The sequence below is a fragment of the Coturnix japonica genome, chromosome 3 (genome assembly GCF_001577835.2).
Source record: "Coturnix japonica isolate 7356 chromosome 3, Coturnix japonica 2.1, whole genome shotgun sequence".
Taxonomy (NCBI): domain Eukaryota; kingdom Metazoa; phylum Chordata; class Aves; order Galliformes; family Phasianidae; genus Coturnix; species Coturnix japonica.
This window is the reverse complement of record NC_029518.1, coordinates 20,069,194-20,083,856: the sequence shown is the minus strand read 5'-3', so window position 1 is coordinate 20,083,856 and position 14,663 is coordinate 20,069,194. Positions and strand designations below refer to the sequence as shown.

The following is a 14,663-nucleotide window of genomic DNA, read 5'->3' as shown; positions in this document are numbered from 1 at the left end:
AATCTGTTCTATTGTAATCAGTTTAGCTCTGCATAAGCTTGTTTAAACTGAGCCCCTTTGGCTCAGGAGCAATATCACATCACTATCTGTATAGATAAGTCACATCCAGGGAAACGTACAGATATCAGAGCCATTGGAGGGTTTGGGTGGGAGTGTTTGCACAGCTGCTTGCCTTGTGTTATGTCTTCTTTGTGGGCTTACAGCATGATTGCAATCAAACTAGACAACGAAGCTTTGAACAGTATCAGGCTGACTGTGTTCAAATTCATTGCCCCCAGAATAATATGACTAAGCACCATAGGTACAGTGTGTTAAATTTTTTTGAAGACTAGAAGGTGTAAATAATAACTGCAGTGACAAGCTGAGCTTTTCAGTTGTGTGTGCAGTATATACTGATTGCTGAATCAAACATCATTCTTTTAAACTTTCTGCTTTGCTAACTCCTGTTGAAGTTCAGAATCAAAAGCTTCCTGTTTTGAGGGTGCTATGAACAAGAGACTAAATGCAAAATTAATAAATGCATAATTAATTTTCAACAATTTTGAATGTATAACCCATTTTAATCTTATTCTCAGAATTGAATAAAGAACTCCCAGAAAAATAACCAAGGGATTTTAAATCAGATTTTGCAGATTTGGAGGATGGTTGATAGAGAATTTTCTTCAGGTCCTTCTTTAGTTGTAAGAATTTATTTGCTAATGCCACCGGATGTTTAGTGACAAGGAGCTAGACTGCCACTAGAAGCTTCTATCAAACTTCCTGGATATGTTCTGTAAAGAAGATGTTACTCTTGAGGTAACATTCTTCCTTTGCCACTTAGGACAAAGTTTCTGTTACAATTCTGTATCTCTGGATTAAGTTCCTTGTAAACCAATTTATTCTAGAAAGAGTGCATGATTCTATTTGCATGTATTCTGTTATTTTACTAGTCAGAAATTTTCAGTCAATAGAATAACATTTACATGGAGTGAATAAGTATTTCCTGCATTCAGTTAACTACAAAATTCCACTACTGTTTTCTGTTCTTGGAAAGTAAAGGAGGGCTGCAACGTTTAATATTCTCCAAGAAGCTAACTAATTATATTGCATGTTTTATCTTCTCAGTTGAAATAAGTAGGGACCATGAAAGCTGCTTTTCATCTTCTACAATTATTTCTCCTGAACGGTGAAGCAATGGAAACACAAAATTAAGAATTATTCCAGACTACTTCAAGTTTTTGTTACCTCTGGCACGTGTGAACTGATATTATATTTAGTATGTTTCTTCTTGGGTGGCTGAATGGTACTTCTGTTACTGTCAATGAGCTGCTCTTCTAGTTTCTAATGTGTTATTCTAAAAATTATCTTCCCAGTAATGTCGTTCAATAGAATTCATAGAACTTCTTGTGTATTTTGTAGGGTTGTGACTCTCAAATGAGCATGTCAGAAGTGTCCTGCAGTGAAAGTACCTCCTCTTGTCAGTCTCTGGTGCATGGCTCAGCTCCAGAAATCCTCGTTGGCCTCCTTTATAATGCTACAACTGGAAGATTATCAGCAGAAGTGATAAAAGGCAGCCACTTCAAAAACTTGGCAGCAAACAGACCACCCAGTGAGTGAAAATCGTTTTTCATCCTAATGCTTCTGTACTGGTGGGGCTCTTGGTAGTAAGGACTTCAATGCTATCATTTAGTCTTGCCCAATGAAAATGAAATAGAGCAATCATCAACTAATCTGTTTCATGTTTTATTTCTAGTCAGTTGGGAAATAGCAAAAATCTAAAATTCAAAATATTAATTGTAAGTTGACAAGCCTGCTTTAATTTTTCATGATGACTGACTAATAAATTACCTTTCTCATACTGATTAATTGCTAAATTACTAATGCCTCACATCACAGGCCAAGAATAAAAAGTTAGTGTTTAAAGAGAAAGTACATGCCAGTTGATATTAATATAAACACTATGAAGAGTTATTGCTCTTCCTAGAGGATTTGATACTCAGGCACATAAGCAATGGAAGGCTGCAGTATATGTGTTAGAAATGTATTTGATTTAGGAATGTCATCGAAGACAATGTAGAAGCAAATTGAGACCTTTGGCATATATACTGTGCAGAAGGAAGATTTGTAATTAGCATTTGTTCAAAAATATGTTTGTCTGAAATATCTGTGAACTTTCTATACTTTAAATTGAGCCAGATGGAATGTCACATGAAGAATATTTTTACTGTCTCTGATTCTTTGATAAAGCTTGAGAAAGCTCAGTAACGAACTTTTAAAATTGTTCTTTAGATGTCGAGTCTAATTAACATTAGTTGTAGCCAGACTTACCTACCTGTTCCTCTTGGTTTAGTCCTGAGGCTCAGGTTTTAGCCTATCTTTCTGTTTCCTAATCTTCAGATTTGTATGGCACTATTAGATTATCCAGCAGGCTGACAACATTTTGTAAGTGATTTTCACATCTCACTTTGTCTTCAGAGTTTAGGAAGTAAGCCAAATAAGTTGAGACTGATGCTGTTGTCTTTCATTCTAGACCCATGTCTTATTTCAATCATTAATTACATTTGGTTCAGCTGTATTCTGATTTGCTCTCTGTATTTTCCATGCCAATTTAGCCAGCCTTCATTGACACTGACAGAGAAGGAAGGCAAAAGATGAATCTCAAATACTTTTTTAATAATTAGGTAGCTCCCCTTAGAATCACCTATTTGGAGACAAAGCATAGAAACAGATCCATGGGCATGAGTTTTCATAAGCGAGATCTGTACATTTTGTATAGGCAGATCCATATATGAAATTCAGATTTAAGCCTCCCTCAGCTTTTTCTAGAGCTTAGGTTACAGTTATTCTTATGCCCAGCTCCATCACTACTCAAAAGCATTACAATTATGTGCCCATAACTGTAACGCCTAAAGGCATTAGAATCTTTTTTTTTTAGTACAATGATATTTTGCTTTATTGCTTTTCATGTAAGAAGTTTAACCACTGTGTGCAGTTTTTCTAATATGCTGGAGTTTGCATGAAAAAGCATAAGTGTTGATAAAATGGTTAGAGTTCTTTAGCCAGTCTTCTATAACCTAATCATTTTCATGATTCTTTCTGTTTTCTGTGTACTTTAGAACCCTGTAGCTATAACTGCTAAGACAATCCACTATACAAGCAGTGTAATTTCTGTTCAAGATTACACAAAAACTGCACAAAAGTATCATTTCATGAAATTTTACCCAACAATCCTTTTGTTCAATCCTTATTCTGATCTATGCTGCTAAGGTTTTGTGTTCTTCCAGTCCTGTGAATGGTGTTACCTCTTAAACTTTAACCTTAGATCCTCTCTCACCCAGCTATTGACATCTGGTCATTATTTCTTTTACTGCTTTCCACCCTCTGTTGTCAGATGGACTGTTCTGTTGTCTAAAACACTTGATAGGTGGACAGGTTTATATAATCCGAGGTGAGTTCCTGTAGAAACTAATTGGATGTTGTCTTTTTCATGCAAAGAAAACTTGCCAGCAGTAAAGCTATTCACAGCTGCCTACCATACTGGTTTATAAATGTGTATGCTTATTATTTCTTGCATTCTCTTGTTCACAAGTTGCGTCTATCTCTGATTATGGATAGTGGAACTTCAATGTACCTGCAAAGTGGAAGTGTGCAATGTGTTTCTTTTTAGAGAAACTTGAGTTTTTTAACATTATTTAGTAACAGTATCGTTACAAAGAATAAAAAAGAAAACAAATTGGATTACTTAACACATTTGTGTTTCTTAAAATCAGTTATATCTTCATGAGTACGTATCCTTCTGCAGGAGCGTCACTTAGTGCTTCTAGTCACGTAAAAACAGAGCTTTAAAAAGAAGTATTTAAACCCATATACTGGTATTCAGTGTGTGCCAGCCACGTTTACTTGCATCAGATTCCTATATCTGCTTCCTAAGATCACCAAACAAGCTATGCTTTATGCTAGCATATTGAATCATGTTAAGAAAACAAAAGTGTATCCTTTCATGAATCTAGGAACTGAAAGCTGGTATTGTGCAAAATTCCACCTTTTGATGCACTTTGCGAAGTTTTGGTCTAAAAAAAATGAATAAATTCAAAGAGCCCAAAGTGAGAACCACATCCAAGCAGAGATTATTCTTAAGCACTTAATTTTGGCTGTTGTGATATCATCACTGCATATGTACATGTGGTCTTTTAAATTTTGTTTTTATTTCTCTTCACTACTTACCTTGATTCAATTTTTGTTCATTCTTACTCTCTGAAATTTCAGTGGTATGCTTTACAGTGTCGTGGCTAGTTTGAGCTTGCTAAGTGTTAATGCAACTGAAGTTTGCTTGGAACAAATGGGGGCTGGATGGGAAGAAGGATTATGAGGTATACCTTTAATTTAAGCCATTTACGTAGTATTGAAGCCAGTTAATTTGTTACCGTGTTTGTAATATTTTGCTTACATGCCATCTTTTTCGTGTGTCTAGTCTGAGCTGTGTTCAGTCACCTGGTATACACCATATCCTTGAATCTTGTAAATATCTCATCATCAAAAGCTTTTGTTCTAAGGTATCTGACGTTCAAAATTATGATTTCTTTTGTAGATACATATGTTAAATTAACACTCCTCAACTCCATGGGGCAAGAGATGTCCAAATGCAAAACTTCAATCCGACGAGGACAGCCAAATCCAGTATACAAAGAAACCTTCGTTTTCCAAGTGGCGCTGTTTCAGCTTTCGGATGTTACGCTCATATTGTCTGTATACAATAAGCGCAGCATGAAAAGGAAAGAGATGATAGGGTGGATATCCTTAGGTCTCAACAGCTCAGGAGAAGATGAACTCAATCACTGGACTGAAATGAAAGAATCTAAAGGACAGCAAGTATGTAGATGGCATACTTTACTAGAATCTTAATGAAGAGTTCAAAGTGCAGTCATGGTTTTAAGGGAATTGTGTCTTTTGAGGTGATGATCATTTCAAGTCACAGTCTGCAGAGCTGTTGTGGAAGTGAAAAATGGAAAATGAGATCAACATTCCATCTTAAAGAGTGCACAACCTGCAGAATGGTGGGATTTAATGTATAATCTTCACTTAATATCAAACACTTCCTTGGTGTCAGAGGAGCCTTGCTGTATGCGAATATGTTAGCAGCCCCTCCCCCATCCACCTGATGCTGTATTTGTTTGGATTGTTTTGTGTTTTTCAACTCAGTAATATTTTATGTGAACTTTCCCAAACTGGTGTAAGCTCCTTTTTGTGTACTTTTTGTAATGCTGTAAGACTGTAGCTTCTGACCTGCCTGCGTTCAGACTAAGGGTCAATAATTTGCACTATGTGAAAAGGTTGATGATCTGTAAAGCAAAAAACAAACACCAATACCAAACAAACAGGAAAAAAAAAACCCACGCTGGGGGAGAAGAACATTTAGTAATATGGCGTGTATGAATACAGTGTTGTTTTACACTGAGTTTCTTTCCAGGAGCTTAGTACAATTAAGTTTTCATTTTTGATATGCAATTGGTTTGAAAAATACTAGCATTTGGGCATCAGGTGAACTTTGACATAAATGTTTCTTCAATACGTGACAGGAACGAGCTCTATATATGGCATAAATTGGGTTTTTCCCCTTTGCCTGTACTTCTGCCTAATCCAAAGAGACCAGATCAGTAGTTTGGTCCCTTCCAAATCTCCTTAGACAGGTTGTACTGTAAAACTATGTAACTTTCTGTTGAAAGCACCTCCTGTGTTCATGTATTCCAATGTAGGAAGCTCATAGAGCACGATTTTACTAAATATTTTTGTTAAACAAATCAATATGGGTTTCTTTAAAATGTCAGCAGTTAGAAGCTAGGTTTGAAAGACTGAAAATAGTGGCAGCAGCTGAACAACACAGAACAAACGAGAAATATTACGACTTTAAGTCAGACATCCATTTGAAACTCTTCTGAGCTGTTTGAGGGACTACTCAGTGCTGTTTGTTGGAAGCACAGAGCAGACCAGGAGTTTTTACCTTTCTTCTTAGAGAAGACAGCATTAGTGAGCTTTTGGTTTTCTGTTTTTCTTTTTTAGTGCTGTGCCAGCAACTGAATGAATTTTCCTGCCCCTAATAGGAATTTTCTTTGTTTATGTTCAGGATGGGAGGCACAGCTTTCCAACAACACAGTTGAGAAGCCACAGTATCACAAGAAAGTTCTCTATCAGATATACAATAAGCTTCTGGATTCCACTGAAATTAGCGAAATAACTGTGCTTCCAAGACTCCAGTTTGTCCCAAACATTTTAGTGGGAGTCGCACTAATTGTCTGACTGCTGAACCCAATTCAGATCAGTGAAATTGTCAATTGTTGAGTAATTATTGTTTTTAAAAGCTTCCTATTTCAGATACTCGCCTGTGGTGATGATTCATTTGCTTTTAATTGTTGCTGCACGGAAAGCAAGCATATTAGTTTTTCTTACAAATGATGTTGATGTCTTACTAGTGTGAAATCTCATGGACTGTTTTAGCACTTGGTAGGTAGAAAAGTGAATTTTAGGATTTTGTTGAGAGACTTAGTGGTAGCCTCGAGCATTCTGATTAGAACAATTTTATTTTAGCTGAATTTCTTTATAATACCTTTGGACAATCCTGGCTTTAGGATACAGTTGAGTATAGTGAGATTGGAGATGGCAGCTATAGGATAAGGTGTTTCATGTAGTTCTCAAGTTCTCACACTAGTTAACAGTTTCACTAGGGCCTTTCTAAGGACACTGTAATTCCACTTAGTTTAATTGGTGCCTTCTGATGGGTTTATTTGGGTTTTCTGGTTGTAAAGATTTAAGATTTAAAGATTAGCAGGCCTTTTTTTTTTTATTTTTTTTTTTCTTCCCTTTTTTTCCCTGCTGCTTCATTTATGGAAGCCTTATTTACTACATAGAAATAATCCCAAACCTCTCTAACTTGGAAAGATCTTACAGTGCTACAGTGCAGTTTGTTTCTTCTAGTTCTTGTTCCACAGTTCCTGAAGTGCACTGTTGAGTGTAGCATTTAATTTAAAAATAAAAAACAATACAAAAACCCACATTAATTTTATATGCATAAGGAAATTGCTCAGACTTTTTCCCCAATACTTTTCTCTTTCCTACGATAGAAATTCTGACTTAAAAGCTGATCAAAAGCAATTTTTCAATGGACATGGAACTATTTTCACTCATGCTGTTTGTGGATATTCAGACGCATTTTCCTGAAGCTGTAATGTGTCTCTTAACGATTGTCTCTTTGAACAGGTCTTGCTTTGTAAAATAATGTATGGTATTTAACAGCAGAAATGGAAGAAGTTAATTCTAATGGAGGGTATATTTAATGTTGCCACTGAACAAATGAAGAAGCCAATTTGGAAGGTACAGCATATGGCCTCTTATAGAATCCAAACTAAACTAGGGATGTCATGACTTGGGTTTCTGTTTGTAGGTTGCATTGTTTCGGTTTTACATGTAAACAACCAAATTCTAAGACACTGAAACCTTTATTTAGACACAGCAGACATTTATTACAATCTCTGTTGGACGTGTTTGGGAAAAGGAATCCCTTTCCAGATTATGTCACTCATCCCATGGTATCTGGTTCCAGTTTGTGCTTCACAGAGGAAAGGTTGGCTAATTTGTATTTATTCAGTAAAGGCTGGAAACAGCAGAGAATGGAAATGAATATTTAATTTTCAGGTGGTAGAATACCAGTTTTCCATGTAAAACCAGTCACAGCAATAATTGGATTCACCCTGGCATTTTTATGAATTAGTTACAGTATCAGTAGCTGTCATGTTGTTCTTCCTTCACATAGATGCAATTCTTATGCTTTGTTCATCATTTTGTTCTTCTGGTTGTTTTAAGTGAACCAATTCTCTCCCATTTGAAATTTGCCTTGGATGTATAAGACCCTTGTATAGGGGTTTATACATATACTGTGTTTTTGTTCATTCAGCTAAATCTCAAGCGTGGAAGAGAATTTCTAAAGAACAAAGTTTTTGAAACAAATTAGAAACAAGCATTTGTGTTTTACTCAGATTTGTTTGAGTTCTTCATAGCTTTTTGTTGCTTATCTTTATTCATAAGTACAACTGGTACTTGGAGGAGTTTACCAAATTATTTAATTGCTTTTCTGTTTGTCAATATGCTGCATAGAGATGAAAACTTTTGAATAGAATGTTTCCTGCCAGCAAAGGTTTAACTGTAGAACAGTGAAGTTCTTACAGGCTCTATTCTTGAACATATTCTATCCTTTTTGCATATAATCCAATCATTTTAATGATTAGAACATTTCACGTAGATATTCTCAAAGGTAAACTCTTATTAAAGATAATAAATATGGTAGAAGATGGGTTAGTTCCTTTCCCAGTCTGTGGTATGGGTGAGATTGCAATTAGTACAGAAGTACGAAATCACTGTTCAAGAGGATGAGACTTGCAGTCTCTGTAGGATATTGCTGTCTCCCACATACTTGGAGACATGGAGTAAGCAGAGCCATGCTTTCACTCCCTACTCAGGGGGTAGTGCTGGTGAGATTCAGAGGTTGGTTTCTGTGGTGCTGCCTCATGCTCAGGGCTTCAGAGGCAGCCACTCTGTAACCAGACACTGAGTCTGACAGCAAAGGAAGGAACCACGCAAGGTATAATTTCTGCTATTGGAGGAACGTGATGTAATCTGTTATCTGGTTACATTTACAATCCTCTAACTAATAATTAGATTACAAATAAGGTGAGCCTTTGGGGTTAATGTATTTGCTTTTACTAGAGCTGAAGGTTATTTATCAATGGAGAGAATACTGAAGCTGAAAACTCTTTGGTTTTGTTTTGTTTTTGTTATTTGTTCTAGGAAATGTTTTCACCTGTAAATTCTTGCAGCTGTTCTGATGGCAAGTGCAGTGCTTTTTCAGAACTGTTTGTGTTACTGATTTATTCTCTTCTTAATGATTTGCTCCTGATCCCAGCACCTTGAGAAGCTGTCTGTGGCAGTTACTGGAGTTTAGAAGTCGAGGGCATCCTGCACTCTTACCATAAGGTAATGGTGCAAAATCCTGTGACCTGCCCAGCTCTCTAAGTTTTCTGAAATGTAAATCATCAGTTCTAATGTGATGAAGAAGAAGACAAGACAAACTTTTTTTTTTCCATGGAGACTTTTTAATGCAGGACTTGAATACAGATTGCTCTTAACGCATATGAATTCTAACAAAAAGACTGAATGATGTTTGATGGGAAGCCTCTTGGCCTGAGCTGTTCCTGCTTGGAACTAACAGCAGAATGCTTTTTTGTTTAACCTGGAGTTGTGCTGAGCCCTTCTTCCTTACACTTTTCTGTATGATAAAAAAGAAAAAGGCTACCTTGTCTAAAGCAGGCTTTAATATTACAGCTTGTCAGTTGCAAGGCAGAATTGACTTCATCCTAAGCTGAATTCTCAATAGCAATTAAACGTTTGTTTAATTCTCTTTTGGATGTGCATGCATACCTGCCATTAATATGTATGAGAGGAACCTATGGGCATCATCAGGAGAGAAGACCTGACCCTGAAAATGTTATGTGTGGTATGACCAGTAAATTAAAGAAGCGATACAGCATGGCAGCCACAGCACAGGCAGATGAGATTCCAGTGATGAATAGATGTAAGAGATAAACAAATATCAAGGTACCACCACAAATTCATTATTTAATCCTTTGCGTATCTCTTATTTTTGTTTCTTCTTTTCCTGTGGATATGGAATATCTCAAAAACCTAAAATTGTTAAAGCAGTCACCAAACATTTTGATTGCTTGCACTGGAATATTTGGCAAAGTTTACTGTTAAAACAAGCCGTCAATAATTTTTTATTTTGTTGGTCTATTTAATGAGTAGCTAGATCTTATAGTTTATCACAGCTGGGTTTCAGGCTACTTTGTTCTGGTAGTAATTTTTGAGGGGAAAGTCACTGGAGCATTTGTTTCAGTGAAATGATGCCTGATGAATAGACATTATCTGAGAGTGAAAGCATTAAAATAAGAAATGGCTTCACGCAGTGGTAGACTCCAATTCCACTCATGGAGCCTTGTGGTCCTTGGAGGACCCTTCTCATCGAAAGTGTCTTGTGCATTGTAGGAGTGTATGCATGTAAAGCTACACATGCTGCTCTTCATGGGATCCCCAGGGCTTTTAACCTAGCGTATTTTGCAGAGAAAAGAAGAGTAGGTAAGTGTTTATGTGCAGGGTGAGTACAGACTGGCCTACAGTGATGTGGATTAGTTTAGCCTTAAGAACTTACCACTGCCCCTCCTTAAGTTCAAGCAGGGTTTCTTCCTTTCTGCACACTATGCAGAAATCTTAAGCACTTAATGTATTTGTTTGTATTATGCCTACCTGAATATGGCACAACTGTTCTAATGTTAGCAAGATTAGTGCACGTTTGACACGGTGTGTCTGAACTAATAGTAGGTCTGATACTTGCTGGATCGGGTTTTGCTTGTGTAATATAGAATAAAATCTGTGTGGGGAAGGATAGGCCAGGATTTAGGAAAGTGGATAGTATTGCTGCTTTAGGGATGAAAACCAAGAAACAGCAATGCCCAGGAAATGGGCAGTCATTTGCTTCTTGGAAGCATCTGCTGATAGGGTTGGTACAGTCCCACCAAAAGCTGCACGTCTATGAGAATAATGCTTAGGAGAGAAGCGGTAATACCATACTACTGAAGGAATACCTCGTGGACGTTCAGGGATGTAATTGCTGTCGTCTTCTTTCTCTTAGTTCTGAGAACAGGAGTCTTGCCCATTGTATCAAGTTAATTCCTTTGCTGCGTTTTGCAAATCCTGTGGGCAGTCAGTGCATGCCTGGGGTTTAAAGTGGATTGCTTTATAACTTTTAATTCATTTTCAAAGCATGATTTTGAATTTTCAGGATTAACCAGAAGCATTATCATAGCTTTAAGATGTAAGGTAATTTCTTGGCCGTAATGCAAGCAAATGGCAGGGCTTTGAACAAGTTTTGATAGGAAATTTTGCAAATGGCTTATTGTGACATTTTAAGAAAATTTCTAAGCAGTTGAATGTATTAGGGAATATTTACAAAAAAAGAATTAAAAGAAAAAAGGAAATAGAGCAATGATCTTTTTTTACTACACACAGCTAATTTGCTGTCCTTTCCAGTAAACCACAAGGTTCATTAGTGCTCCGTACTGTTTTGTTTATGATGATAACTGTTTTTAATGTGATTTTCCTGACCAAGTGTAATTAGTGAAACCTTTTATTCAATGTTTCCCTTCCTTTGCTTTTTTTAAGGAGAAATTTCTCCTTATATACTATATATACTTTCTTACAGAGCTTTCTTACCTATTTTTCTATAAGATGATTTAACAATCTGAAATTAAATGCTCTATGAGCAAGCTATATCACTGTTACACAATCTGAAGTGCTAATATAATGACTAAGGGCCTGAACCTACTGCCTTTCACTCAGGTTTTGGTTTAGCCACACTTCTTTCACGTTGTGTAGTACCTTTCCCCATAAGCAACTCCATTTATTTCTCTGGAGTGACTCAGAGGAAGGTACTATTAACGTGAGTAATGGTGGTAAAACTGAGCCTCCTCTCCATTCTTAGCGGGACATCTGTTGTGAGTAAAGGCTGCTGGCTCTGTCCCAAAAGCGTAGTTATAGATTATAGTTCCCTTGATCTTCAGTAATTTTGAACGTGTTTTTCTGGTGACTATAAGCTAATAACTGATCGTAGTGAATACAAATATTGAGTTGTGCTGTTATCAGCAAGGTTATTAAAATGTGCTTCACATTTTAATTCATTCTCTCACTGGGATATAAGGAATTGGGTTTGTGAAGCATTATATTACATAGAGATAGCACACATTCACCACATTTTTAATAAGCGTATGAAATAAAGGGTATGTAGCATTTTCTTGCATACTTTTATACTGCCTGTATGCCACCGATGCACTCGGTGCCTTGTTTCTTTTGTATAAGACCAATATGTAGAGAAACTAATGTATCACGTGTAAGCAATGTTACTGCAACTCGAGATGTCTTAACCTGATTATCCCTAGTACAGGAGGTTTCCAATAGCGGTACAGTTTGACACGATGCATTTCTTTGAGATTTAGGCTTTTCCCTTTCCTCCCTCATCCTGCCTTTCCAGAAACCTCCTCACACGACTGTTCGTTCCCAGCTGATTCCTGTGTCTGATGTAAGTCACATGGTGTTAACCAAAGAACCAAGGCTGTTTATAATTCTTCAGACAAACAATGTTTGGACCATTATTTAAAGACAAAAATGACTTAATGGATCTTTTTGAACAAATATAAAATGAGCTTCTGTAAATGTGACTCACAGCTGAGAATTTGAGATACCTCTTTTCTGACTAGTTGAGCATTGTCGTATTGGTAGCAATGTGCTCAATTTCTATTTCTTTATGTTTTTTAATCAAAGCCACATCACAAAAATATAACTCAGTGCTGTCAAATTAGCTTATTTTACCCATTTATACATAGATCTGAAATGTGCAGTTTTGAGAACAGATTCAGCTTTTGTGTCTGAAGTCCTGGTGTTGTACAGTAACTGTGTAGCATATACAGGTCATATGGAAACAGACTCATGTTGCATTATATGTACATTTCCTACTGGTATCTTCGTCACTGGGAAATTTATGTAATATAACGCTATTTTCAACTAATGTTTCAACTTGAATTTCCTTGAAATTCAGAGCGTGTATAGCCTTAAACATTTAAGACACCAAGCACAGTTTTAAAGGGAAGAGGTTATATTTGCAAGTCCTGTTTAGCACAGAAATGGGAGAATTATTTTTATATGTCAATCAAAGATGATAGAAAATGGGTATTATGCAGTCATGTTACCAACCATGCTCCTAATTATATGCTTTTATAAAAAGCATTTCGGCTGAACTTTTTAGACATGAAACATCAGTGCTCATTTTCCTTCTTGAATTTGCTGATTCTGTTGTTGTGCTTTCATTTCTGTACAGAATCTTGGAGTCTGTGTTTTCTCTATGCTTTCAGGATTCTTGAGCTTCTTTTCCTATTCTGTGGTTTTAAGTTGAATAAGCAGTAATTACAATTCTTTCTCTCTCTCTTTCTCTCTTTTTTTTTTTTTTTTAATTTATTTTGATAGTAAATGGAGTGAATGACTGTTTTCAACTGTTTATGTGGCTTATTAAATTCTTAGGACTTTGTTTGAATCTGTCATTATAACCCAGATGAAGACATTCCTTTCATGGTGTCTCAGTCCACAGCAGGTGAAAATGGAGTTCTGGCAGTGAGTGTGTGGATCTGCATATTGGGTGTCAAATAGTGAATTCCCAGAAGGATTTATAATTATGTGTCACACTGTATCTACAGTGTCTCCAGTCGTGTGATGTCAGATACTTCTTGTTTTCTTTACTATTAACTAGCAAAAAAAGGACTTTTATCATTTTGTGCTGGTGTTTATTAAACTTGAGGGTTTTCAGTGTGCAATATTAGTTAGTGTCGTCAGCATTCTTTCTGGGAAAAAAAACACACAACAACAAAGCTGGTCTTTCAATGTATGCGTTCCATTACTATTCTGATTTTGGCGAAAGGCAAAATGTCACCAGCCATTTGTCGCTGTATTTACCTGTGCAGCACAGGTAACTTTAATTCCATGTTGGCTAGACGAAACCATGCTGTAGTATACTTTCAGACTGTGGATCTGTCACATTAAAATAGTCATTTAACATACCTGAAGCTTTGCAGCTGCCATTTTCTATTTGGTTTGCTCTATTCGTATTGTTTACTCTGTGCAATGTATTTCTGTCAGTTCTGGGACAGGAGCGATCCTTTGGTTAATTCCGATTATTTTCTGTGTGTGGAATCAGCTTTTTGCATGTTGATTTAATTGCTGGAAAGTATTTAAAAAAAGAAAAAAAAAAACAAACACAACTTTTAAAGCTTGTTGTTGTCACTTTCCTTTGGAATTCATTAATTTTAAACACACATCACAGACTTCATTTTTTAGGAGACAGGAATACTTTGTCAACTATTTGAACTGCTGTCTGCGTTAGAAGCAAAAACTTAAATTTTGGCTCTGTTTCCAAATTTCCTAAGTTCCCACAATTCCTGCCCATTTCTCACAGTCTTTGTTGGTGTCATGAATCTTCTACTTGGAGAATTTTAGATTAACTGGTGTGATAATGTTCGGACAAATATGATGTGTATATTGGCAAGTAAAGACACACTCAGGTGATAATTCTGACTGACTGGAAATTGGCTTCATGCTGTGCTCTGCTGGGGTTATGTCTGCTTCTTTGTACTTCTTTTTGCCCCGCATGTATTTTTCAGGAACAGTCACAACTTAAATACTTCCACGTTCTGAAGGAAAAGTAGGCTGAAATACTGGAAGTTAAACATAAAGGAACGCTTTCCATAAGTAACAGTTAGTATGTCATTGTGACAGATGAGATCTTCTATTCCACTACTTCTATACTTATGTAACGTTTGTGTTATTTGATAGGAAAAAAAAGTTTTCTGGGCTCTTATGGTAGTTCTTTTTTTACAATGTGCCTAGATATATGTATATATTAATATGCATTAGCAGACATCCATATCCTAAAACTAGGAAGACTTGGGGTAAGGAGTTTCTATTGTTTTTTCCCATTTCTGCAGATGAAAGGATCATAGCCCAGTGGATCACCTGGACCCACTCCTGTTGTCTGTGCACAT

The 14,663-nt window shown here is 36.4% G+C and overlaps 1 protein-coding gene across 6 annotated transcripts in view; it reads left to right on the top strand.

The window, feature by feature from the left end:
• Positions 1–14,190, top strand: part of SYT14 (synaptotagmin 14) — an 81,548-nt gene extending 67,358 nt beyond the window's left edge. For 4 of the 6 annotated variants that reach the window (XM_015857364.2, XM_032443551.1, XM_015857366.2 and 1 more), the window contains 3 exons: positions 1,399–1,588; positions 3,371–3,427; positions 4,568–14,190. In XM_015857364.2, coding sequence (XP_015712850.1) covers positions 1,399–1,588; positions 3,371–3,427; positions 4,568–4,881 — 561 coding nt within the window. In that variant the 3' untranslated portion in view covers positions 4,882–14,190. The remainder of the gene's footprint in view (positions 1–1,398; positions 1,589–3,370; positions 3,428–4,567) is intronic. The other 2 variants (XM_015857365.2, XM_015857367.2) reach the window with 1 other exon arrangement.
• The last annotated feature ends 473 nt before the right edge of the window (positions 14,191–14,663 follow it).